We start from the raw sequence: 27,388 nt of genomic DNA on the forward strand, positions 1-27,388 counted from the left end.
GAGTCTTGGGGGAGGAGGGTGACCCATCTCACAAAGAATGGGTACTGGGATGTGAACTACCTACTCTCACACTCCATGTAATGTTACCAATGGAGAGACGCCTGTTTACTACCTCCAATGATTTGTTAGTATGCACCCACCATCCTTGGAGAAAAGATATTTAACAAATCCAAGATCAATCACTAGAATTTACTAGAAAAACAGTATAGAGTCTACTGATAGTGGGTCAGGAATCTCACCATTATGGGCATGTAATATTCTATGGCACAAAAGTACATTTTTTCCCATGTACATTATCCAAAGAACTTCATTAATCAAAAAGTAAGAGAAAATTTTCTTTATAGGTTATTTAATCACTGCTCTCAATGAATATTTTATCTAAATTTAGGAGACACAGTAGCTTCATTATTTATAACCCAGTAGTCATGTTTCAAAACCATTATTGCAATTACTTTTTCCTTCTTTACATAATTAAAGCTCTAATATTCCATCTTGCCCAGAAGGTCACTGTTACTGAAACTCCAGAGGAGATAATTGCTAGAATTTTAGGTGGACGCTTAAGGTGAAGCGGGATCCTAGTAATTATTGGGCTGGAGCTTACCAGGCTGAGGTGGCGTCAACACAGTTGCGGGCACCGGCTGACCTGCACATGAAGCTGGACCCCCCACTCTGAGCTGATGACCTGATGCTCAGGGTGCCATCCTCTCGAATATAGAGGCCAGCCCTGGAGGGGTTTGCAAAGGTGGAAATGAAGGGGCCCAGGGACTGAAAGGCAGCCTGGCGCACCTGAAACCAGAGAGAACAGCGCATGAATGTGGCACTTGCGAGGTCTGACTTCAGGCTGAGCGGGGGCAGATCACCAGGCCACTCACTGTCTGCCAAAGTATGTCTGAGCGGATTTACTGCTTTCCTTAAATTCCAAACAAACAATTTGCAACAGAAAATAAGGAAAAATTTGGCACTATCCTGTAGTTTTTAACCTTCCAGGCAATTAATTCCACATCAAATAATTCTGGACTTTATAAAGCATCTGAACAGACCTTCTTAATCATTGCAGCATAGTTAAGCTCAGAACAGAAGTAACAATTCACAGTTCTGCTCTTTCCCTTCTCAGTTCTCATTTCTATGAGATTTGTTCAATATAAACGTGACAGTGGGAGCACTTTCTTAACATCGCCAAAACTTTTGAGATTTCAGGTGCCCTAAGCCTCACAAGGTCTAAATGTGACAATCAATGACTGAAAAGTCACAAGTCCAGATGCCAAGACAAGGCCCATGCTTACCCATCGACAGGAGTCGCTGACCAGGCGGATGAAGAGAGGGGATAGCTGCGCTCTGCGCACCTCGGGGGATGTGTTGTAGGACACCGCCATGAAGCACTCCGCACAGGCCTTTCGCATCCCCCACACATTATCTGAGCAGAGCTCAAAGAACTTTGGGATCTACCAAAGCAAATAAAATCATGCTACTCAAATCTGGTTACCCGGAGAGCCTGTTTTATTGATGCAGCTAAGGCATATCCATAAATTAATGACAAAGAAAAATGAAATATATACTAATCTAAAAGGAATCATTTGAAACCAATAGAAATTATGACAAGCAGAATAAAGCAACATTTCCTTTACCTCTTAATTCCAGTAAAGGACCTGTTAAATTTAACAAGGTAATGGAGGAAAAAACCCCAGAGGCAGAACAAGTGATCTTCGATATGTGATTATAGAGAAATACTCGGAACGACTTTGAAATTCAGTGGCTATCCCAACAAGCTCACCCATCCAGGCACATGGTCTCTGACTGAGGTATTTAGTGATAAAAGATAAATTGTTAAAAACTGTCCACAGACATGCAAACCTTACCTCCCTGGATACGACCAGTTTGTAAGGTCACTTCAGGGTTCCAGGGTCTGGCCACGTGTGGCACTTTAACTTCTCCATGAAACCACTTGTCATATCTTACTGGTTCCCTCATCAACACATGAGTTTAATAAAACCACTGACACATCTTCATTTTATATCTGTATGAAGGTCATGATTATATCCTCTTTTAAAATTTTGCCTTTAAAAATAAGGCTTTGGTCTATAGCCATACCATCCTGAACGTGCCGATCTTGTCTAAAAATACGATTTGTTTTTAATATCTCAACATAAAACAATCAGCAAAAAGCTCCACAACGGGCATAAGCGAGCCCGGAAATACCGCCTCTGGAAGATGAGTGTGCTGCTTCACTCAGACACACCAAGTGCAGGGGAACACTCCCTGTGGACTCAAAGCGACAGCCCACTAAGAATTATTTTGGGGTCAGAACTATGTTGACATGGCTTATACTTTTTTAAAATGTGTTTTTATTTATTTTAGAGAGAGAGGAAGGGAGAGGGAGAGGGAGAGAAACACTGATGTGAGAGAGAAATACTGATCCGTTGCCTTCCATACACACCCCAACCAGGGACCAAACCCACAACCTGGGCATGTGTCCTGATCTCCCAGGGGAATTGAATGTATGGGATGACACTCAACCAACTGAGCCACACTGGCCAGGGAGACATGGCTTATACTTTAAATAAAATAAAATGAGCTTCTGAACTTAAATTTACAAATCAATTTAAAGATTATACTTTCTGAGGTTAAGTTTCAACCCTTAGGAAGTATATCCTGTCAAATACAGAGGCAAGCATGTGCTGCACAGCATTCTCCAGGGGCCAGGGCCTAGGCAGGCACCTGGAAGCAAGAAGGGCGAACATGATAGGGTGAAGATCCTGAACCAGCCAGACCAGAATGGGTGTGGAGAGGGACACACAAGTCCTCGGAACTCATTGTCCTGGGGGTGCTGAAAAGGGAGGAATGAACTCTCTCTGACACAGTGGGGGACAGGTGAGTCTAGGCCAGAAAGGACCTGACTGACACATATGCATATTCAAGCTGGGTCTGCCGTCTGCCGTGGGAGCAGGGTCCCACCAGGTAGGAACGACGCTGGAAGGGGGGCAGTAACAAGCAGAAGAGTCACTGGCTGGCTCATGAAGTGGCGCTTTACCCCACTGTGTCTCAGAATCGTGAGGGAATTTATAAGAAATATGAACCCTTGGGCCCTCCCCGCTCCCGCCCTCCCCATGACTCAGATGCGTGGCCCAGGGGGAGCAGCACCCTGGCCAGAGCAGTGTTCAGACCTGAGGAAGGTGACTGGAGGTAAGGCAGGAAAGCTACTTGTAAAGGGACCTGAAAGGCCAAGAAGGGTCTGGATGTTACCCTGGAAACCAAGAAACAATCCCATGGGTTTTGAAGCTGAGGAGTGAGGTGGTAGAGCAACATTCTAGAAAGAGCAGGGAGGAGGAACAGAAGAGGCCCACAGGAAGGAGGAAGGGGTGCTTCCACTCTGTTCCACAGACCAGCTGCCTCGTGCTTATGAAAAACATTAGCTTCAGAAGTCAAGAAATTTGAAATTGATGAATGCAAAATCAAGCTGCCATTCCAAAGAAAAAGACTCATAGACACAAAACTATGATGGATTTTAAAAGTGCCTTAACAAGTGCATCAGCAATTACAATTGGCAAAACTTCACGTACCAAAAATTTCTCAGTTGCTTCTTGTCCAACGGCGTGACAAATATCACCAAAATTTGTAGCACATACCTTAAAAAGGCAAAAGGCATACCCATTATTCTCATCTTTTTTTGTTTTAACAAATTGTGCAGACTAACAAGCAGGGACCTTGAGAGCAATTACTCCTCTAGTGAGGCAGCTAACAAGCACTCACTAAGCCCATCGCCCACACAGCACCGCCCAGGTGCCTACGATGCATTGGAAACTGAAGATTTACAATAGAGTACCAAATTCTAGCACTTTCTGGCTCCTAATTGATCTCAATACATAATGCATTTGGTTAGGAGAGAGCAAAAGAGACCCTTCATATTCTCCACATGGTAAATAAGACCAAATGAGACCGATCTTCTTGTTGATGAGTCATGAGGAGAGACCAGAGGGAAGATGAGGCTGTTCAGGGAGGGGAGCATTGGCCTTCAAAAGGAAGAATTTGACAACCAAGTGACAAGCGATGAAAAGGGAAGAGGGCAGGGTAGGATAGGAGTTGGAAGGTAGGGCAAGTCACCCAAGAAAATGAAAGGCTCTGCTCGCCTAGGCAAAGGCATCGGGTCACAGTCAGCAAGGTCCCCTCGCACTTCCCTGCTCCTGAGAACAACAGGCGAACAACAGGCGTACTCAGACACAATCTCATCCCCAGGGCGCTCTGCATTCCCTAATTGCAGTAAAAACTGGCAACGCTGTTCAGATGTTTTCCTCACACAGTTCACACTGGCCATGTTTTCCTTCCAGACCATGTCTACTGAGGAAGTCCAGAAACTTTACAAGGCATGGATTTTGAATTTCTTAACGTTTTGAATTTTTCAAGTTTTGAAACTAATATGTGCTCACCTTTCGAACTTGAAAGAGCTTCCCATCACCACATAAGTCACAGAATCGAGGGAGCAGCAGGCGTTCCACTGTGCTCTTGCTCAGCACTGAAGCCAGTTTGCAGATGATCTATGAAAAATAAGAAAATCAGTCACTTGAAATACCAAAGCTTATGTGTTGCACATCACTACTTAGGTTCCAAAAGCTAGTATTCAAAATATTACCAAAATAACCAAGAAGTTAAAACAGAAAACACCTTCTTTTGAGTTCCGTCAAGTTCTATGATTAATAAAAGGCTAAATATCTCTCAAGTTTTACTCAGATAAGCGTTTGTCTAAAGCTCAAGGGTTACCATCAGAGGGACCCACTGTGTTCCCAACACAAAAGTGAACAATTTATGTGCAATAACTCGTTTTACCTTCCCCAAACCCTATGACAAAGTATTATTTAGCCTTATTTTTCCAAATGAGGAAATTAACACTCAAAGAGGTTAAGTAATGTGACCAAAACCAAATAGTGGTGAGGAGGGACATATAGTAGTAGCTGGACACAGGACAAAAAGTGACCTGTAGGCACTGGAGAGGGATCAAATGTTGGTGGAAACTAAAGGAGAGCAGACCCCTGAGAGAAGGGAACCATCCTGGGTAAGATGTGCATTGCTGTTGCTCTTTTTGCCTGGGGCATCCTCATTCTGCATGGCTATGCAGAGTAGCTGGACCTCAAGCAAAAGCTACAGTATAACTGGTTTAAGAAGTCAGAGAACAGAGACCGAGGTTGCCAAAGCAGCTGACACATGAGGTTAGAAATCTTGGGAAGAAGGAATGAGAGAACTAAGAAAGGGAAAGCCCCCCAAATCTGTGATTAAATCCTACTCTAATCTGTGCAGGCACAGGGGAGTTGGTCAGATTCACAAAGAAAAGCAGTAGCCTGAAGGCAAAAGGAACTAAGTAGTTTCAGCTGCTGAATGCTGCAGGGGAAACAGAATCTAAACTGTTTGCTAGAATAAAGTTAACATTCTTCAGAGAAAAATAACAGAATCCAGATTTCTACAATGTTTCATCAAGAACATACTATAGGCAATAAAAGATTCATAGACATGAGAAGCAATGGGGAAATGTGACCCATATTCATGATAAATATCAGTTAGTAGAAACAAACCCACGAAGACCAGATGTTAGAACTAGCTGACATGAAAAGGACTTGAAAACAGCTCTTGTAAAAACACACAAGGACTAAAATGAAAACAGGGCCATAATGAATGAAAAGATAGGAAAATTAATCAAAGAAATGAAAACTAGAAAAAAAATCAAGACTTCTGGTAATAGCACAGTAGGTTGGTCAGACATAAAATTCTTGCAGATAACAATTACAGAATCATAAAGAAAGAAAAAAACATTAAAAAAAAAAAAAAAACACTGGAAAGCAACCAAAAGGCAGAAAATGGAGGGGAGGCTACCATTTAAAGGTGAACGGCAATGGGAAAGATCTGCAAGTAAGTTCTGTGGCTGACTACTAAACTACACATGTAGTTCCCAGAGGAACCAGCAAAAAAGCAGCAGCAAGAAACTAAACAAACTGAGCAGAGAGTTTAGTGCTGCTCAAAGGAGACAGTTGGGAGCTGGAGATCAGACAAGATAACTGCTTACTACATAAAAAACCACCTTGGAGAAATAAAACGAAATCCAGAGCCCCTGCAGTGTGTCATTTATACTGTTTAGTGTTCAATTAAAAATAACTTCCTATGTATTGATAGTAAAAAGTGATTCATAATTTTTTTTAAAGCAGTTAATGGGAACTTTACATTATCAACACTAAGATGATCCAAGTGTCTCAACCACCAGGTAAGGATTTAAAAGGAGCTATTATAAATATGTTCAACACGTAAAAGGAACACACATGCACAAGAAAGAAAATATAGGGAATCTCTATATCACAGAGAATTAGAAACTATAAAAAAGGTCAAAATGGAAATTCTAGAGCTGGAAAGCACAACAACTGAAATAAAAAATGTAATAGATGGACCTACCAGCAGACTGCACATGACAAAAAGAGTCACTGAATTTAAAGATAGGTTGATAAAAATGATGAAATCTGAACATCAGAGAGAAAAATGGTAGGGGGGAAAAAGAGACCCACAAAGACCTATGGGATGATATTAAGCACCCCAACTTGGTGTAATCTAAGCCCCAGACTGAAAGGACAAATAGAAAAAAGGCACAGAAAAAATGTACTTGAATCAAAAACGTCCCAAATTAGGTGAAGGCATCAACGCACACATTCAAGGAGTTCAATAAACACAAAGCAGGATAAGCATTCACTTTGCAAAAAAAGAGAGAAAAATCTCAAGAGCAACCAGAGAAAAAGGACACTTTAAAGGTAGAACAGTGTGGTTGAGAGCTGATTTCTCTAGAAAACAACAGGAGGTCTGTAAAGTTCTGCAAGAAAAAACAAAAACAACCTGTCAGCCCAGAATTCTATATCCAGTACAACTATCATTCAAAAATGAAGGCAAAATTAAGACATTTTCTGGTAAAAACAAGATTTATTATCATCAGCCAAACAAACTTAAAAAAGTACTCAAGGAAGTTCTTTAGGCCAAAGGGAAATGACACCAGATGGAAACTCAGATCCAGAAAAGGAAGAAAGAGCACAAAAAATGATAAAAATGTGAGGATAAAAGGCTATACATTTTTTCTCTTTTTGTAATTTCTTCAAAAGATATAATTGTTTAAATCAGAAATTATGATACCATGATATCAGGTTCATAATGTAATATATATGTTATAGTATACATGAGAGAAAAAAAAAACAGCAGAGGAGGAAAGAAAATGGCTGGAACTACATTATTACAATGTACTATATTTTTTTTAAATCTCCAATAGAGAAATTAAAACACAGTACTAAAAAGATACTCTACTCCAAAAGAAGGCAGGAAAGAATTAAAAGAGGGACAAAAATGGATGAGACAAATGGAAAAAAAATAACAAAATGGCAGAATTAAATCCAAATATAATCAATAATTACATTAAACATAAATGGACTAAACACTCCAATTAAAAGACAGAAACTGTCAGACTATATATAAAAGCAAGCCCCAACTATATGCTAATGAAAGCAGGGACACTTTAAATGTAAAACATTTCAGGTTGGGAGCAAAAAAAGAACATAAACATACAATGACAAATAGTAAACATAAGAATGATGGAGAGGTGATAGTAATATCACAGTAGACTACAAGATACTGATTACTATCAGAGGTTTTTTAAAAGTCATGTCTTAATTAAAGGGTCAATATACCACAAAAATATAAACATTAAATGTGTAGCTTTAAATGGAATAGGTAGGCTTAAAATTACTGTATCCTCCTTAAGACACTAGAAAAATGCTGACAAACTGAACTCAAGTAATTAGAAGAAAGGAAATAATAAACAGTAGAAATCAATTAAAAAGAAAATAAGCAATAAAGAAAATGACAAAGCCAAAAACTGGTTATTTGAGAGTATTAATAAAATTGATAAACCCCTAGCAAGATGATCAAGAAAAAAAAAATTAAGAGAGAAAACACAAATTATCAATATCATAAATGAAAGGAATAACACTACAGATCTTACAGGCATTAGAGAGATAAGGAAATATTGTAAACAACTTTACCCCAATAAATTCAACAACTTAGATAAAATTAAATTCCCTAAGATATACAACTTACCCAATGACACGGATGTAATGACAAATCTCAATAGCTCCACATAAAGAACTGAGTTTATTATCAAAACCATCTCACAAAGGTTTTACCCATGAATTCTAACAAATATTTAAGGGAAAAATAACACCAATCTTAAACAATATCTTTCAGGAAATAGGAGAACAGAAATACTTCCCAACTCAATTTTTGAGGCCACGATAACCCTGATTCTAAACCTGACAAAAACATAATAGGAAAAGAAAATTGCCTACAATAGTCCACTTGAATATAGATGTGAAAATCCTCAACAAAATGTTAGCAAATAATGGAGAAGGGAACACTCTTCACAGTAGAATGTCAACTAGAACCATCATTGGGTGCTAGTACTAGGGGGTGAGGGTTGATGAAAAGCATACTTACATAGCTTCAAAGTAACTCTCATTATTTCTAGAGTGGAAAGTAGTACATGGGAGAAACTTGGCAGACACCACCTCTATCTACTAAGTCACCAGAGTTAATATCAAAATCGGGACAAACTGAAGTCTTGGGCCTCCTGATGTTACACATGAGTACACATCGCTTCCATAATATCCAGCCAGAAATGCAGACCCTGGATCTACTCATGAAGAAACATCAGACAAACTCAAATTGGGAGACATTCTACCAGAGAATTGGCCTGTACTCTTCCAACAGGTTAACGTTATAAAATTCAAAGACAGACGCAGGATCTGTTCCAGATTAAAGGAGACCAAAGAAACGCTTGCACTGTGGGACCCTGGACTGGATCCTGGACAAATGACATCTGAACATGAACTGTCCTGATTGTGATCAATGCACTATGGTTGTAAAAGAGAGAATGTTCTTATTTTTAGGAGTATGCACTGAAGTATTGAGGAGGAAAGGGGCACAATGTCTCCAATTTACTCTCAAATGGCTGAAAAAAATACATACACCTGTGTATGTATTCATCTACATGTGTGTGTATTGTGGGTGCATGTGTGTAAAGAGAGAGAGAACATGATAAAACAAATGGCGCTGCACATAACCCATGGAGAAGGTGGATAACCGGTATACAGGAGTTCATTCCTGCAACTTTTCTGCAAGTTTGAAATTAAAACAAAACTAAAAACTACCTTCCCCCAAAAAACTTTTAAGAAATCTTCCACTCCCCCAAGAAAAAGAAGGAAGAAGGAAGGAATGAAGGGAAGATAGGAGGCAGCAGGCAGGGTGTGGAGGACTTTGTCTCTGAAGGCCACACTTGGCAGCCCACTGGCTTTGGAATCTGCACCCAGCAGACAAGAGGGGAAGGTGGAGAAGGAGAAACTGTCCCCACAACATAAATGAGGAAAAGACTGTGTCTTCCCGAATCAGAGGACACGTGTCTCTCATCTGACGCAAAGCAGAGCTGCCGAACACCAGGCGTCTGTATCCAGGGTAACGGGCAACTAAAGGGGGCCCAGTATGTCTCTCCACCGTGCCCATCTACCCCGCCCACATGACCTATTACTACCTGTACAAAACCGATCCTGAATCATTAAAAGTCAGCGCACTGAGTGACCAGAAATGATAGTCCTGTGGCCTTGGGAACCACTTGTATGGAATGACGATCTTTGCTTAGTTGCTTGGAGCCAACTATTCTTTACAGCACATAACCACAACATTCTTTTTAAGTAAATGCGCAAATAAAAATGAGCTTAAAAATAGGAATGACGACAAAAAATGAGGAAGCTTTAATGTGAAAACGTGTTGGGAGAGAAAAATAGGCTTCTGACAATTAGTTATAATCTCAGAATGCTAATGGCCTTCTTGCAAGCACGAGGAATTATAATTGGTCTCTGGTGGCCTGTTTGTGCTGTCTAGATGTAATTACAGGATACAGTGCTTCCAGTTTATACCGATCCATTCATTTAAAAACATTTACTGCCTGGCTGGTGTGGCTCAGTGGTTGAATGTCGACCTATGAATCAAGATTTGATATCCGGTCAGGGCACATGCCCCGGTTGCGGGCTCGATCCCCAGTGTGGGGCGTGCAGGAGGCAGCCAATCAATGTTTCTCTCTCATCATTGATGTTTCTCTTTCCCTCTCTCCCTTCTTCTCTGAAATCATTTTTTTTAAATTTACTTAGTACTGACTCTGGGCCCAGCACTGTGCTGGGTGCTGATGGTGGAAAGACACCTGTGTTTAAGAAGTTCACCATTTGGAAGGGGAAATAAACAAACAAAGGAAGTTCACAATTCAGCTGCTGGGTGGGAGAAGACAGATATGAAGCAAGCCTTCCAAACACATGAAGGGGGGCATCACTACCATGTCCTGGCAAAGCTAAAAAGACTTCACAAGACAAAATGCATGCATGTGTGAGAAGCCAGGAGGTAAAGAAACATGTCATTTGTTCTGCACAACTCAAGAATGCCCAGGAGGCATCTAGTTGGCTGCTCTGATTTTCCTAATCACGTATGCACTGGGGTTGCTGGCATTAGAATCCAGAGTGCAACTTCCAATGAGAGTGAAAAGTCTAATGGACAGAAGCACACACACCTGCCTATGGAGGCCTGATGTTTCCTGGGAGCGAGCAGCACTTCCTGTAAAACGGCACTGACCTGAGAGTGTGTTTATGTACATGGACACAGCATTACTCACATCATATGGTGCAAAGAGAGCCCTAAAACACGAGGGCATCAGAGCAGTCCCATTTGCTTCTCTTCCCACGTCACCTCTTCACAAACACACATCGGTGCCCACAGTGTTTGGCATTTGACTCACCGAGCAGCTAACTGAAAACCCTGCCTCCCTTGGGGGCTCTGTGACTCACACATGGTCTTCTTTTCCTTGAAGAATGAAATCTACTCTCACCCAAAGGTCCAAAGATTGAACACACTTTTCTAGTCAAAAGAAACAGTGCCCAAATGTGCTCCACAACTCTGGGTGTCCAAAGAGTGAGCCCCTCCAAGACTCCTGTGCCTCGGGGCTCCAGGAAAGGAAGACAGAATAGCTTTTGAATGTGACCAAAGCAGGCATGGGCCAGACCAGACCCAGGCCACCTTACAGGGCGGCATGGGGAGCGAAGTGCAGCGCCCCCGCCCTCCCCACCCTTGAGGTACTCGAATCACAGATGTGTCTGGCCTGCCAAGGGCTCAAGACCGCTTTTGTTCTCTGCAGCCACATCTGAATGCTTAGACATTCAAATAATGATATCAGCAACTCAGTTGGAATGAAAAATACAATTTATGTGAACTAATTTGTTCTGCAAGTGATTTGTGGAGATAGCTTTTTGAAGGCTTGTTATATTTTCCAAATATTTTCACCACACAAAAAAAGAAGAACAATATTGCTGACAAGAATGGAATGGTTGGAAACAAAACAAAATAAAACTCATGAAAAATGCCTTTAGCATTATTTTTCATGGTATTATCAGTCTTTAGGGATAAGATATTTGGTTGTCAGTCGTAACCTTGGAAACTCGCCTAACCAACTTTCAAACAAAAAAGAAGATTGAGTTGGCAAAGTTCACTACTCAACTGCCAAATACCCCAACTAATGATATTATCCAGGTTCGTTTCGCACAACAAATTTAATTTCTTAGAGAGAAACTTGAAATTTATAAGAGAACCCTGGAGAATTTGAATTTTAATAATCAATTATTCTTCAGCCTGATTCATCTTATAAACATATGGGATATGCAAAATATTAAATTAGTTTAAAAAGCCAGGCCTCTAACTCAGAGTTGAGGAAAACTTTTACATAAATGAAGAATAACTGCCAGATGTTCTGATGCTCTAATACAATTTTTTGGCTCCATGGTGTATAATGCTTCCACACTGTGACAAAGAGAAGAATTCCTTTCTCTAACGTCATTCTTTTCCAACCAAGAAAACAGCTACCTTCTATACCTTACTGCACTCGGAACTGAGGCTTCTGATTTTACCTCCTTGGGTAGGATGTTTTCTAAAATGCTGGAGCTGTTTACTTCTAGGACACAAATAGAAAGGCCATGCTGGGCAGCACCTCCTGCATGGGTCAGGGGGCAGCGGTGGGGACAGGAGCTAAGAAAACACGATGGCTTTGGGTGACCTTCCTTGGGGAGTCTTGGTCTCAGGCAATCCATGACCACTAGTACTGACTCCTCAATAGCCTGTGTATGAACAAGGGTTCCAGAAGCCAGCAGAAAGCCCCTGATTGACAATCACTTCACAATGCATACAGAATCCTACAAACCCAAGGATACCACAAAATTAACTTTTAAAAGCAGAAGAAATTTAGACTAGTCCTTTAATTGAACACCTTTAACTGGTATCAGCACAAACACTTAACACAGCATTCCCCAAACTGCATTCTTCAGAGTGCCTCTTTCTTACCTAGTGACAATCCCACTTTAGTCTTGCCTAATCAATAAAATAGTCACACATGCCTACTAGGTTTTAATTGTCCTGGTATCACCTAAAATCATCTCCCGTGTCACACCGGGTTCCTTACTTTGGGAAACCAGGTCCATGATCCAAGCAGGTTTAAGGATTCACCTATAAATCTCAGCATCCTGCCCAACAGAAAGTGAAGCCAGCTGCCCCAACTCTGCCCAAATCACTGACGTCCCATGCTTTGCCTTCTTAAAGCAATTGGTGACATAGTCACTTTCAAACACACTCAGATCTGAACGGTGAACTTTCTGAGCGAGGCCAAACCACCAGCCACCTTGTTTATGAGAACAGGGCTGGCCAACAGTGAACACATGGGACACTTCAAGTCACACACACGCCCAGCCACTGGACAGCCACCAGGCATGGGTCTGTCGTTCCCCAGACAGACTTACGTTCACGGCTTCTGCTTTGCATTCGTCGTCACTGTCCGGGGCAGAGAGCGCCAGCAGGATTGGACACACTTTGTTTTCAATATCGTGCTGGAAAATCAGATCCTGCTCCAGAAGAATCAAGAGCGCTTCCTGGCTTGACTTTCTAACCTAGAAGAGGAAAAAGGCAAAGGGAATCACAGAGTGAGCCCAAGTGCTCTCAGGATGAAGACCAAGCTTTCTCAGCAGAGCACCCAGCTGGCCCTGCCTCCCCTCCGCCATGGTTCTGGAACCTTCAGGCATACTTCCTTCCTGAGGCCTTAGAACATGTACTCCCTCAGCCCAACTGGCTCCTGCCATTCGATATTCTCAGGCCAACGTCCTTCCCATCAGGTCAGGCCTCGTCTGTACCCTAACAGTACCCCACACTTTCCTCTCATGGCTCATATCCCAGATCTGCACTATATAGATGCACGCATGTGCACGTGCACACTCACATGCACACACATGCACACACGTGCACACATGCACACACACACAGATACACACATTTTTCTGTATTATGACACAATGCCGTCTGTCTTTCCCACCCAGACATGGCTGGGGGGCCATGTCTGACTTGTCCTCTGTCCTCCTGTGTACCCTCAGGACCTGGCAGCAGGTTGATGACATGGAGTGCAGCTTCCCACTGCTTTGCAAAACCCTAGGACACCACGCCCGGGCGTGAATCATGTCAGCTGCAACAGGAGGCAGGGCTCAGAGGAGGACAGGAACAGGAGGACTCAGTGCAGAGAAGAGGGAAGGCAGAAGGCTACACTTCATAGTCGGCCTGGGGTGAGCAAGCATGAGAACTCGGAGGGAACCTAGGATGCTGAGAGATGACATTTTTGGGGAAATGAAAGCAGAGAAAGTTCCAATTGATAGAGCCAGTCACAGAATATGCTGCTCCAGGCCTATGTTGAGGCAGGAGAACAGCGATAGGACCAGAAATATAAGGAGTCACAGATGAGGAACAGAGAGTGGTTACAGAGAGCCAGCCTCTGAGACTAAAGCCACAGCATTAACTTTCTGAACAGGTGGCAGGATGAAAAAGTATTTTGGAAGATCTTTCCAGCAGTGTGTACCGAGGAAATTGGAGGCGATGACAGGCTGAGGGCAGAGAGGTCAGTGAGGAAATGATTGCAGTGATCGTGGTGGGGGAGAACAGAGAAAAGGCAATATCACCGGGCAAGGTGACGGGACCGCATGTCCAACTAGAGACAGTGACAGTGATGCCCCCAATAACTCTGAGGTGTCGAGCACTTGGTGAGTGTCTATGCCAGGAGCACAGAACAAGAGAGGACCACAGAGCAGAGGAGTCAGACCTGTCAGCTGCCTCCCTGTGGGACACAATCCCAGGTGATGGCTCAAAAGGCGAGAGGGCAGCTGGGAGGACACGCCAGACCGTGAGGGGGAGCCGTGAGTGGACATGGAGCCAGATGGCAAAGGCAGTTCGAAGCCTGTCAAGGGTGAAGGGTGGCCCCAAAAAGTTATATCCATGTCAAATCCTTTCAATCTCTATATGGGATCTTATTTGGAGAAAAAGTCTTTGCAGATGTGATTAAGTTCAGGATCTTGAGGTCATCCAGGATTATTGGGTGGACCCTAAATGCAATCACAAGGGTCCTTACAAGGCAAGAGGAGAAGACAGACAAAAGAGGGAATAAGGCCACATGAAGATGGAGGCAGAGATGGGACTGATGCAGCCATAAGCCAAGGAAGCCAGCAGCCACCGGAAACTGGACGAGGCAGAAAGGATCCTCCCCTGGAGCCTCGAAAGCAAGTACGGTTTGGACTCAGGTCCCCAGAGCTGTGAAAGAATCAACGCCTGTTGTTTTAACATCCAGCCTGTGGTTGCGGCTGCCCCAGGACACTCATACACAAGCAAGGAAAGGGGAGAGAACAGTGTGCTCAAAGGTATAGATAGGACCTCTGGAGATGTGTGAAACGTCCCAGATGACAGCAGTGAGGTGGCCTGGGTGAAGTGGCAGAGCGGGAGGCGGAAGTGTCAGCTGAGGTCAGAGTGGAAAAGGTTTCAGTATCCCACTAAGACTCCTGGTGATTATTCTGGTGCCACAGGGAGCCCTGAGAGCTGGCAGAGGAGGAATAAGGTCAGACTCAGCTTCAGTGAGGATAACAGTTTAGAAACCTCAAGGGGTTCTGAAAGCTGAGAGCAGGCGAGGGGCTCCCAGGCAGGGAATGCTCCCAGCTCTGGATCCAGGGGCCAGGGGCAAAAAGGAGAGGATAGGTGTGAGAGACACAGCGAAAAGAGCTGAGTCATCACTGAAGATGATCACAGAAAATCTAAGGTGACTCTGGAGTTTTTACCTTAGGCCACCAGTAACCAAAATAGAAATAAGGGAGGAACCAAGACTGAGGGGAAAGAGAAAGGTGCAGGTGCTGGAGTCTTGAGCTCCACGCGGTGCAATGGATCTCCGGGGAGAGCCATCCAGTGGGCTATGAAGATGGAGGTCAGGACGCACGCACCCCAGGGACATGGGTGAGGGACAGCAGTCAGGTTGTCACCGCAGATGGGTCTCTCTAGGCCAGTGATGGCGAACCTTTTGAGCTCGGCATGTCAGCATTTTGAAAAACCCTAACTTAACTCTGGTGCCGTGTCACATATAGAAATTTTTTGATATTTGCAACCATAGTAAGACAAAGACTTATATTTTTGATATTTATTTTATATATTTAAATGCCATTTAACAAAGAAAAATCAACCAAAAAAATGAGTTCTCGTGTCACCTCTGACACGCATGTCATAGGTTCGCCATCACTGCTCTAGGCCCACAGAAGCAGTTGAGACAGAGGGAATCCTGGCAATGTGAGAAAAAGACGAGAAAGCACCCTGGAAGGTCGGGGAGGCCAGGACAGAGACTGGGGACGACGCAGGCAAGGAGGAAGGGCAGCTAAGAGCCCAACAGGTGACAGTGGTGTGAACACTGCATCCCAACCTGCGCTCTGCCATTACTAGCTGGGCATCTGGGTGCAGGAATTACCCCCTCGGGGCCTTGCTCTGGCCTCTGTCACAGTGGACAGTAACAGTGCCATGTCGCAGGGTGGCTGTGTGGTGAATGACCGAACAGGCAGAAGGACTCAGACCAGGGTTCGGGTGAGTGTGCCCCAGATGAGTGCTGGCTAGGATCTCTCAGAGACCAGTGTCAGAGCCCAGAGAGGCAAGAGTCAGGACGATCCCAGCCCAGGAGAAGCAGAGTCCACGTCCTGGTCACTTTTCACCCACTGTCAGAGCAGAGCCATGAAATGCCTGGTGGGCATCCAAGAAAGGGGTCTTCAAAACCCCAAAGTGCCTAACAGTGACAAATGGTACAAACATATCAAGCCAAGAGAAAATAAATTGTGGGAAAAAGACAAATGTAATTCCATAACACAGTTAAAATGAATGACCAAGAGCTTTTGGATCAATGTGGATAGATCTTAAACATGGAGAAATACCAACCAGCAAGTGGCAGAATAGAGATTGCAGCCTGATGCCACTTAGGTAAGGCTTTAAAGCACCCCAAACAAGGCACTGTCTCATCAGGGCCGCTTACACAGCAGTGTGATTCTAAAATCCAAGGGAGGAAGGGTCACCCTGAGCTCAGGATGGCAGTTCTTCTACTGAAGGGGAGGGAGGGAGACGAGTGGGAGTCAGGGGCAAAGAGCAGTCTTAACCGTATCTGTAACCTAGAAACAGAAGGGTTGGAAGCAAAATTGCAAAATGTTAATACTTGTCGAATAACAGCAGTGGGTATATGGGTGTTTATTATACAAACCTCTCATGTGATTAAAATATTTCATGATATTTTAGAAAATGAAACTATTTTTGAAAAAAACAAAAACACTGGATTTCACAATGAGGTGAGTTGAGTCTGTGACTTTTGGGAGCATCTTCAGTGTAGTAGCTGAGGCCCGACTGTGAGCCCATTCAGGGGTAGGGGCTGCTGAGGCTCCTCGTTTGAGAAGCTTGCAGGAGGGAAATTAGTGATAGTGCATCCAGGGTCAAGGCCAAGGGATGAAAAGATGAGGGAGACTTAGGCATGATTATAATCAAAAGAGCCCTAGCCAGTTTGGCTCAGTGGACAGAGCGTCAGCCTACGAACTGAAGGGTCCCGGGTTTGATTCCAGTAAAGGGCACATGCCTGGGTTGTGGGCGTGGGCTCAATTCCTAGTAGGGGGCGGGCAGGGAGCAGCCGATCAATGATTCTCTCACATCATTGATGTTTCTCTCCCTCTCCCTTCCTCTCTGAAATCAATAAAAATATATTAAAAATAATAATAATCAGAAGAGAAAAGCCAATGAGAGAGCCTGGAAAAATAAGCAAGCTTATGAGACAGAAGATGGAAGCAAAGCAGCTCATGACAGCTGAAGAAATGTGGAGTGTTTACAGCTGATTCAGTTCTACGATTCTTTACTGAAGATATCTGCAGGTAGCAGACCCTAAGCTAGGCCCCGGAGATAAGTAAGACCTAGCTGTACAGTCAGGGGCTCAGAATCTAAAATGGGAGAGAAAGTATCGGTTACAATACCCAGTGGAATCTGGGCAATCCTAAAACACACAACTGATGAGCCTAGTGAGATTGACGCGAAATCCTGGGCTCCTCCTCCAGCTCGCTGCTCCCCAACACACACAAGCACACCTCTGTACCTCAGGTTCCTCACCTCTATAGCAAGGATGAATTAGCAAGGGTGCCCACACTTCACAGGGAGGTTCGGAAGAGTAAACAAGAATCCTGGCTAATCCTGGAGCATGGTGTGCGACAGGGGGAGTCCAGCAATGGGAGCTGTTAAATAGCAGCAGTCAAGGTGGTAATATTGATAATATGCCCAATTTTGTTCATTTCATGCCTTACACGAGTCACTGCATGTTCAATGGCAATGAAAGATACCTGAGGATGAACAGAGAGGCAAGCTGGCCTGAGATCTGATGCTGGGTGGGACCTGGAATACCCACTCCCCCATGTAAAAAAATGTGCATCTTTGCTGAAGTGAGAATCCTAACTCATCAGGGACCCTCAGGTACTCCCAGCGGCCCACACTGTGGACATCTGGAAGGGCCAGCCTCTGTGAAAGTGAGGCAGAGACTGGTGAGAGTAGGAGCGGAGGGGCATTCGGGAGGATCAAGGAGAAGGAAGGGACCGGTAGGTGCCTGTGACATCAGTGGCAGGATGGGGACAGGTGAGCCATGAAGGAGTGTGGGCTGTGCCCAAGAGCTGTAAAGAGTCTGAGGCATTTCAGTGAGATGATTTCATCACATTTCTGTGTCTAAAGATGACAGGAATGGAGAAGAGGGGATACCCTACTCCTCTCTTTATCCTCCGTATGAAGTCTCGCGCCTTGCTCCTTATGGGCACTCAGAACCTGTCTGAAGAAGTGAATGAATGGAAGAAACCATCAGATGAGACCTGTGTGGGGGAAATGTAAGCACCTAGAGAAGAAAATGCAAAACTAAGCAAAATACTGATGTTAGGAGAGTGGAAATAGGGAGACTTTTTCCTTCTTTGAAACTAGATTTAATCCTGTCACACTGTTCAACATTTAAAAGTAAATATTTACTCGTTTTAAAATGCTTGGCTCAAGGAAGAAATACAAGTCCACACTGTAGAATTTCTTGAAAATAACAATAATGAAAACGTAGCATATCATAAAAAATTATAAATGTATTTAGCCTTTGTGGAAATCCACTCCCAAAATAAACTGAAAGATAGAAATGATGTAAGGCTATCTGTTGCAATAATTTTAAAGTGGCAAAAAGGAGAGATAACCCAAATGTCTATTGATAAACAATGGTACATGTGCTCATTGGAGTGCTACGCAGCCAGAGCAAAGGAATAAGAAGGCTTTCCCTGGACTGCTATGGGCTGACCCCCAGGACACCCTAGACAGTGGGAAAAGCAAGGAACGGAGCAGCAAACACAGCAGCCACCTTGCAGCTGAGAGGAGGAACAAGATGAGGCAGAAGACAAGGACATATGTGAATTTGCTTAGAGTTATGTGTGTGTGTTTTATAAAGGTAAGAATAAACCAAAACCTATTGAAAATGGTTTATCAGACACTCCTAAAAAATTTACAGGGGCAGGAGAGACAGGCAGGGAGATCAGAATGGAAGTCAGGTTTCTCTGAATATACTGAGTCTGTTTTACAGCTTTTCCTGTGGAATCACATAAAAACATTTTAACTAATTATAAGTCTAAATTAAATCAAAATGTAAATGCTAAAGCAATTCCTACAAATAAAAAAATGAAAACAAATGAGCCTAAATGCATATCAAGCTATCAGATTCACCACGAGAAGGGTTGATGCAAGTGACTTGAAAATGTGGGACTACTCACATGACTGTGTGTCTCCAGGGCAGGTGGCCTGAGAACAAGTAAATCTTAAACTACAGCCAGTAATTCTACCATAGGCTTAGTAATAACACAACTATTTTCCTTCTAGATACACACATACATACATGTTAATACCATTAGGAAGCAAGATTCGTACTGAGTAAAAAATAATATATGCACACACATATATAATCAAATAAGTAAAAACTCTATAAACCTAGAGTTTTTGCTTACATTTACATTTTGAACTGGAAATATCAATATAGCCTTAGGAGGAATTTTCATTTTTTTAAAAAATCAATTGCTCTGTCACTAGAAGCAACGACTAATCTTATAGCAATGAGCATCCCAGTATCCACACTCTGGCTTCCTATTATCATATCCCTCTTTTTTGGAGGGGGGGGGGAGGGGGATATAGTATTTTTATAAGAGTTTCACAAAACTAGGATGAAAAGATATATAGTTAGAATTCTAGTTTTGTGAAACTAGAATTCCTCTCCTCACCCCCCCCCCCCCCCCCCCCCCCCCCCCTTGTTCATCAGTTTATGTTGTCCATTATATTCCACAAATGAGTGAGATCATGTGATATTTTTCTTTCTCTAACTGGCTTATTTCACTTAGCATAATGCTCTCCAGGTCCATCCATGCTGTTGCAAATAGTAAGAATTCCTTCTTTTTTACAGCAGCGTAGTATTCTATTGGACAGATGTACCACTGTTTCTTAATCCACTCATGTGCTGATGAGCACTTGGGCTGTTTCCAAATCTCAGCTTTTGTAAATTGTGCTGCTATGAACATAGGGATCCATATATCCTTTCTGATTTCTTGGGATATATTCCTAGAAGTGGGATTACTGAGTCAAATGGGAGTTCCATTTTTAATTTTTTGAAGAAACTCCATACTGTTTTCCACAGAGGCTGCATCAGTCAGTCTGCATTCCCACCAGCAGTGCACGAGGGTTCCTTTTTCTCTACATCCTCTCTAGCACTTGTCGTTTGTTGATTTGTTAATGATAGTCATTCTGACAGGTGTGAGATAATACCCTATTGCCCTTTTGATTTGCATCTTCCAGATTATTAGTGACTTTGAGCATGCTTTCATATGTCTCTTGGCCTTCTGTATGTCCTCTTTTGAAAAGTGTCTATTTAGGTCCTTTGCCCATTTTCTGATAGGATTGTTTATCTTCCGTTTGTTAAGTTGTATGAGTTCCCTGTAAATTTTGGAGATTAAAGCCTTATCAGAGATAACATTGGTAAATATGTTCTCCCATGCAGTGGGCTTTCTTGTCGTTTTGTTGGTTTCTTTGCTGTGCAGAAGCTTTTTATTTTGACGTAAAATTTGTTTATTTTGTCCTAAGTTTCCATTGTCCTAGCAGCTATATCGGTAAAGATATTGCTACAACATATGTCTGATATTTTGCTGCCTATGGATTCTTCTAAGATTTTTATGGTTTCCTGTCTTATGTTTAAGTCCTTCATCCATTTTGAGTTTATTCTTGTGTATGGTGTAAGTTGGTGGTCTAGTTTCATTTTTTTTTGCATGCATCTGTCCAATTTTCTCAACACCATTTACTGAAGAGACGGTCTTGACTCCATTGTATGCTCTTGCCTCCTTTATCAAATATTAATTGAGCATAATGGCTTGGGTCGATTTCTGGGTTCTCTGTTCTGTTCCATTGGTCTATATGTCTGTTCTTGTGCCAGTACCAGGCAGTTTTGAGAACAGTGGCTTTGTAATATAGCTTGGTATCTGATATTGTGACCCCTCCAACTTTGTTCTTCTTTCTCAGGATTGCTGTGGCTACTCGGGGTCTTTTTTTTATTCCATATGAATTTTTGGAGAGTTTATTCTAGGTCTGTGAAATATGCCGTTGGTATTTTAATGGTGATTGCATTGAATCTATAGATTGCTTTGGGTAGTATGGACATTTTAATGATGTTGATTCTACTAGTCCGTGAACACGGTATATTCTTCCATTTGTTTATGTCCTCCTCTATCTCTTTTTTTCCAACATCCTATAGTTTTCTGAGTACAGGTCTTTTACCTCCTTAATTAAGTTTATTCCTAGGTATCTTAATTTTTTTGTTGCCATGGTAAATGGGATTTATCATTTCCCTCTTAAAGGAACCAGGGCATCTTGGAGAAATGGCCAGTTGCACGTAAAAGTGAGCTATCCAAGTCTACCGGGTCACGTCAAGAAGATTCAGGGGCTAACTTACAGAGCTCCCTCTGATCAAACTTAGGATAATTTATCTGGCTGGCATGGCTCAGTGGTTGAGTGTTAACCTATAAACCAGGAGGTCATGGTTCAAATCCCGGTCAGGGAGTATGCCTGGCTTGATCCCCAGTGTGGGGCGTGCAGAAGGCAACCAATCAATGATTCTTTCTTATCAATGATGTTTCTATCTCTCTCCTCCTCTCCCTCTCTAAAATCAATGAAAACATATTATTTTTTTAAAAAGCTAGGATAATTTGGTCATCAAAAAGGATGGCTGCAATGGATGGAAACATCTAATATGCTAAAATTCACAGATACATAACAATACTCAAACAAATTTTTAAAACCTAATTGGTAACCTTTGTAGATTATTAGGACACCAACTAATTATTCTAGAAACTGATAAATAAAGGGGGAAATAAAGCATTTATACTGTCTTCCCTGGACAAACTGATTTTCAGGGTTACCAAATAGCTGAGGGAGAAATTCTTTATAGAAGAAACCCAGCTATGAAATGAAGAAGAAATGATGGGATTTGAGCATCACAAGTTTACAGCCTCTAATGAAATCCTGGATGTGGCAATGATCACCCATGGCTGCTCCTGGTTGATGGGGATTTCATAATGAACAGGGAAGGCTGACAACACCTGCACCCAGCGACTACACAGCTCTCTGCTCCCTGACTTGAGCTGGAGGAAAACACAGCAGCATCCAGAACATATGCTCACTGTACGATAAAGAAGTCTGACAGAGCCTCTAAATTGCCTACAGTGTGGGAAATACTGAGAATGGAGGAACATCTCAAACAACACGATGGGGACAAGATCAGCCAGATCCCAAGTGCGGGAAATCTGACAGGACTAATGGCCCAGTTTCTTCAACAAACAAACAGCAGAGGGAAATAGGGAGGGAGACCTTTATAAATTAAAAGAGATTTAAAGACATGTCAACCAAATCTAAGTATGAACTTGTGTGTCGTCTGATTTGAACAGTCTATCTGCAAAACCAGATTTATGAGAAAACTGGGGAAATTTGAACAATGACTAGATAACAGATGATATTAAGAAACTACTGATAATTTTTACACTTGTGATAATGGCACTGTCATTATGTTTTTAAAGTGTCTATATTTCTCAGAGTGTAATACTAAAGCATTCATAGCTGAAATGATACAGTGTCTGGGAACTGCTTTTATCTGGGTTGGATTTATGTTGGTAAGCGAAATGAAAAAAGACTGGTCAAATGCTAATGATAGTGAAGCTGGGGAACAGTACATGAGCATTCATTTTAATATTCTCTCTACTGCTATGTGTGTTTGGAAATTTCCATAATAAAAAGTAAAAAAATAAAAGAAGCATCTCATAATAATAATAACAGGTGTCGTCTACCTTCCTAGGTGATTAGAGGGACAGGGCACAAACAGATCTTTTGTGCCCAAATCACCTAACTCTAAGAAGCTGTTTTCTGAATGATGAAGATCAGTTAAGTAAGACTAAAGAGAATTTGCTATCGAGATCTTAAGGTTACAATTTTTCATACCTGATTGTTTCGATCGGTGAGGTACCGCACTACAATAGGTATGAGATATTCGGAGAACACCTTTGAAAAATTTGACCTGTTTTCTTGTAAAAAAATGGCAATAGGAGGAATCTGTTCCATCAGCTCAGTCCGCACTGTGGGCTCTGCAGCAATAAAAAACAACAAAGGAAAGAATTATATAAGACTACACCAAGCATCTTATTTAGTACATACTGATAGTTTCTAGCTTTCCTTACTAAAATACTTTATCAAAAAAATTAGACAAATGCAGTTTAAAGATCATTTCCCATTCAGAGTATTTATGCTACAGACAGGCTTAAAAAGCTAATAAGCTATATGGCAATATAAAAACATAAAAAGAAGAGAGAATGACAACTCTATTATAACAAGCCATATATAAATCGAGGAGGGTGCAAGAAGTCTGCATCCTGGGCCAGCGTCCAAAAGCCATTACAACTAATGGCATATATGCCAGACCTATGGGTTGTGCTTATTTAAATTCCAGCCAGAATGTATACATTATAAATAATTCTTTCATAAATGCACTCCCCCACAATCCACGCATCCCAATTATTTCTAAGGCAAAGCATTAAACAAAAGAGCAGCTTGAGCGCCAATATACCACATTAAATTTAACACAAATATATAATTGCTTCAGTGCTGTAAATGGTGACTCATTTATAAAGAGAATCCATTTAACGACTCAAAACATCCACTTGGGCCTTTTTAAAAACATTGTGTCATAGTCTTATGAATATTTTAAACTAATATGGGAACTATATGGAAGGCTTATTTTGCCATTTTCAGTTAAAATGATCAAAACCTAAAGCAAATCTAAGATTTCTAAAACTTTCTGAAGCTGTTCACCAGTCATTATAAATGGGGGGTTTAGTTGTCAGTACTGGCAAACCCACTACTCAGTCATCTGACTTATCTGTTCGAGACGAGGGTTATATCTCAGTGTCTACCATACAGCAGTGTGCTTTTCTTCCACAATAGCAATCGTGGAGGTAGAAAGAGAAAGAAAAATCAAGATTAGTCTACAAAGATCAGAGGTGAGGGAGAGTAATGACTGGATTGTTGTAATCCTTCTTTTGATTGGCTATTTCTTAGCAACCAATAGTCTGGCAGAACTCGTGAAATACAAAAGGCCTAACTGCCAGGGCAAAGAGCATTCATAGCCGTTAGTCATTCTCATTTTCTGAAAATAAGGATCATCTAATGCCAAACAAGACACCCATTCTTCATGACAAAATCCATTCATGGGTAGACATTGCTTTAAATTTATTGATTAATAAACAGGGGTTTTTTTATGTCAGCTATCATTGGTTATAAACAATTTCTTGGAAATGAGCAAGTAAAACGCAAAAGTATATACTCCTTGTACAAACCTGCATCTTCTGACAATCTGACCACAATTGCCATGACCGTTAAGAAGTCTTCTTCATCATTGCCGAAGTCCCTGAAGATATCAAGTAGCCCTCTGGCAATAATCTGACTGTAGAGACGAGAAATGATACAACAGTTACATGGACAACACTGACTGCTAGGGTGCGGGCTACAGGCAGATCATACAACCAGGGAGCAAAGGAAAGTCTGTGACCTCCATCCGGAGGGGAGGAAGTGTCCAGGAACGTCCAAATATGATCATTCCGATGTGGGTCAATAGCCTACAGGGACGGGACCGTGTCTTCTAATCTGGCGGTCACTGGAGGTCCAAACTGTCCACTTGGGACAAGGGAAACCCTCTACTCCTTTTCTGACTGATTCTTCATACCTAGACAGACTTGGGAGACAGGCCCCATGACATCGGAGGGGATTAAGTGACCAATAAATGCAGAAGGAAAAGCCCAAAGAGACATTGATGGCCACCTCAGTCTGAAATGCTCTCTATCCACTAGGTGCCAGCAGCATCCTCACCCCATGATGTGACAACCAAAAATGTCTGCAGGCCAGTGGAGCAAAATCACCGCTGGTTGAGAACCAACACATTAGAGGGCGCTGGGCAAAAGCTACACGGAAACTCTCTGCACTACCCTGCAGATCTTCTGAAAATCTGAAAATATTTCAAAATTAAGGTTAAATACATAACAAAACACAAAGACAAAAAAAAGCCACAATGAGGTAACACTACACCCACTACGAGAACTCAAATTGTGAGAGTACCTGGTGCTGGTACTAGATATAAAGATATAAAGCAACAGGAACACACTGACATCGTCAGAGAGAATGCAAAACAGCACATATGATCTGGAAAACAATTTGAGAGTTCCTCAAAAAGTCAAACATACATTTATTATTCAACCCAACAATTCTCTCCTGGGTATTTATTTACCCAATGAAATGAAAAGGTGCATCCACACAAAAACTTGTACACAAATGTCCATATTAGCGTTTTTTTGTAATAGCCACACAATGGAAAGCTCCAATGCTTGTCAACAAGGGCTATCCACACAATGGAATATAACTCAGCAATAAAAAGGTATGAACTGCTGGTAACCAAAAGCACAAATAACAAATGCATTTTGCTAAGAAAAAGCAGCCATACAGAAAAGACTACATACCACATGATTTCATATATATGAAATTCTAAAAACCTTAGCATCCAGAAACAAGTCAGTGGTTGCCTGGGCCAATTGTGGTGAGGGAGGGAGGGGCTGACCACAAAGGGGGAAAAAAGAGGGTGATGGAAATGTTCAAACTTGACCACGGTGATGGCTGCATGACTGTATACATTTACCCAAACTCGTCTCACTGGACGCTTTAAGTGGGTGAATTTTATTGCATGAAAAATATGCCTCAATAAAGCTGTTTTATATAAAGACATGGAGGAAGGGACATTCAGTGCAATCAGCAGTGGCTTACAGTGACCTGGAGGACTCGGTGAGCGAGAAGAGGAACTGGCAAATGGAAAGGGGCCCTTGCTTGCCTATCTCTGTCCTCTGACTACCTGACAATCCAGGATCAACAAACATCACTTCTGGTTGTTCATCTGGACAACTAGCTAAAGGTGAAAACCCACCTTGATTTTTAGGAAAAGGCTAGAAATGTGGAATTCAAAGAGGCAGTCTTGGCCCACATACTACAAGGAAGAAATCCATCAACTCCAGCCTGTCCGTAGAGAGACTTATACCACCCCTGGGATGAAAGGTCGAGATCTGGCAGCCAGGAGGTTTGGGAAAGTCGAAACAGACACTATAAAGTCCCTGATTACATTTCACTAGACCACATTCATGTCAGCCTCCCCTGGGAAATCAAGCAACCAAGATCCCCAATCTGCTTCTAGGGCCATAGCACAGATAGACAGATCTGCATCCAGCCTCAAGTGGTCACAGGGGACCTGCCCTCTTAAGGAAGCAAGGAAAGAGTGAGGGAGAGCCCTGAACAGGGACAAATCTACCACAGTGACTACAGATGGGAGGGAGCTAAAGACACAAAGCAATTGTTGCTTTGGGCACCAAAGCTTTGGAAAATCTGGCTTCTTTATGTTGCCGTGACCTGGAGAGGTCAGAGTAGAGGAGCAGAGTCCAGAAGCATCAGCCTCAATACTTCCCCTGTCAGCAATGCTAATGAGATGAGAAGAGAGGGACAACCTTGCATGCCTCAGAAAAGTGTCATGAAGAGTAAATGAGATTATGCGTGGGAAGCTCATAGCATGGTACTAAGCACATGATAAGCCCTCGAGGGTGTCAGCCATCAGTATTACAATATAAGCAAAGAATTGCAATCAAAATGTCTATCAAAAGAAGGAAGCTTAAATGAATTATGATATATCTATGGTTGACATACTATACAACCATTTTTATTTATTTTTATTATTATTTTAAATTCTCACCTGAGGACATGCATAGAGAGAGGAAGTGAGAGAGAGAAACATCGATGTGAGAGAATCAGTTGCCTCACACACATGCCCCGACTGGGGGATCAAGCCCACAATCCAGGCATGTGCTCTGACAGAGAATCGAACCAGCAACCTTTCAGTGCACAGGACGATGCTCAACCAACTGAGGCACTCCAACTGGGCTATACAACCATTTTCAAAGGTGCCGTGGGTATGCACTGAGTTAAAGAGATGCCAGGATACATTAAATGAAAAGGCAAGGTAAGGATTTTACATATGGTGTAAGTCCATTTCTTAATACAAATTATATTTATGTACATAATATGTGCAAAACATGTACACAAAGACATATATACACATATATATACATATATACATATACATATATATACACACACTGAGTGACCAGATTATTATGACCACCTGACGTAGGCAAATTAGCTGTACGCTGCATCGTATGGGATATGGAAGCCGAAGGCCTGTTCGAACACCTTTGCTGTCTGCAGTTACCAAGATAAAACGTCTCCAATTCGCACAGGAACACAAGGATTGGACAGT

General features: G+C 42.2%; 1 protein-coding gene across 7 annotated transcripts in view; it reads right to left on the reverse strand.

Annotated features, from left to right (window-relative positions):
• LOC102249786 (putative serine/threonine-protein phosphatase 4 regulatory subunit 1-like) overlaps positions 1 to 27,388 on the reverse strand; it is a 78,213-nt gene that overhangs the window by 17,112 nt on the left and 33,713 nt on the right. For all 7 annotated transcript variants that reach the window (XR_001359540.1, XM_014528810.1, XM_005880771.2 and 4 more), the window contains 7 exons: positions 24,381 to 24,487; positions 22,990 to 23,132; positions 12,888 to 13,034; positions 4,422 to 4,529; positions 3,558 to 3,623; positions 1,284 to 1,442; positions 602 to 786 (listed from right to left, as the gene is read on the reverse strand). Coding sequence is in view for 6 of the 7 variants with exons in the window: in XM_014528810.1 (XP_014384296.1) it covers positions 602 to 786; positions 1,284 to 1,442; positions 3,558 to 3,623; positions 4,422 to 4,529; positions 12,888 to 13,034; positions 22,990 to 23,132; positions 24,381 to 24,487 (915 nt within the window). In the remaining variant the exon portion in view is untranslated. The remainder of the gene's footprint in view (positions 1 to 601; positions 787 to 1,283; positions 1,443 to 3,557; positions 3,624 to 4,421; positions 4,530 to 12,887; positions 13,035 to 22,989; positions 23,133 to 24,380; positions 24,488 to 27,388) is intronic.

The sequence above is a fragment of the Myotis brandtii genome, unplaced genomic scaffold (genome assembly GCF_000412655.1).
Source record: "Myotis brandtii unplaced genomic scaffold, ASM41265v1 scaffold653, whole genome shotgun sequence".
In the NCBI taxonomy this organism is placed as follows: Eukaryota; Metazoa; Chordata; class Mammalia; order Chiroptera; family Vespertilionidae; genus Myotis; species Myotis brandtii.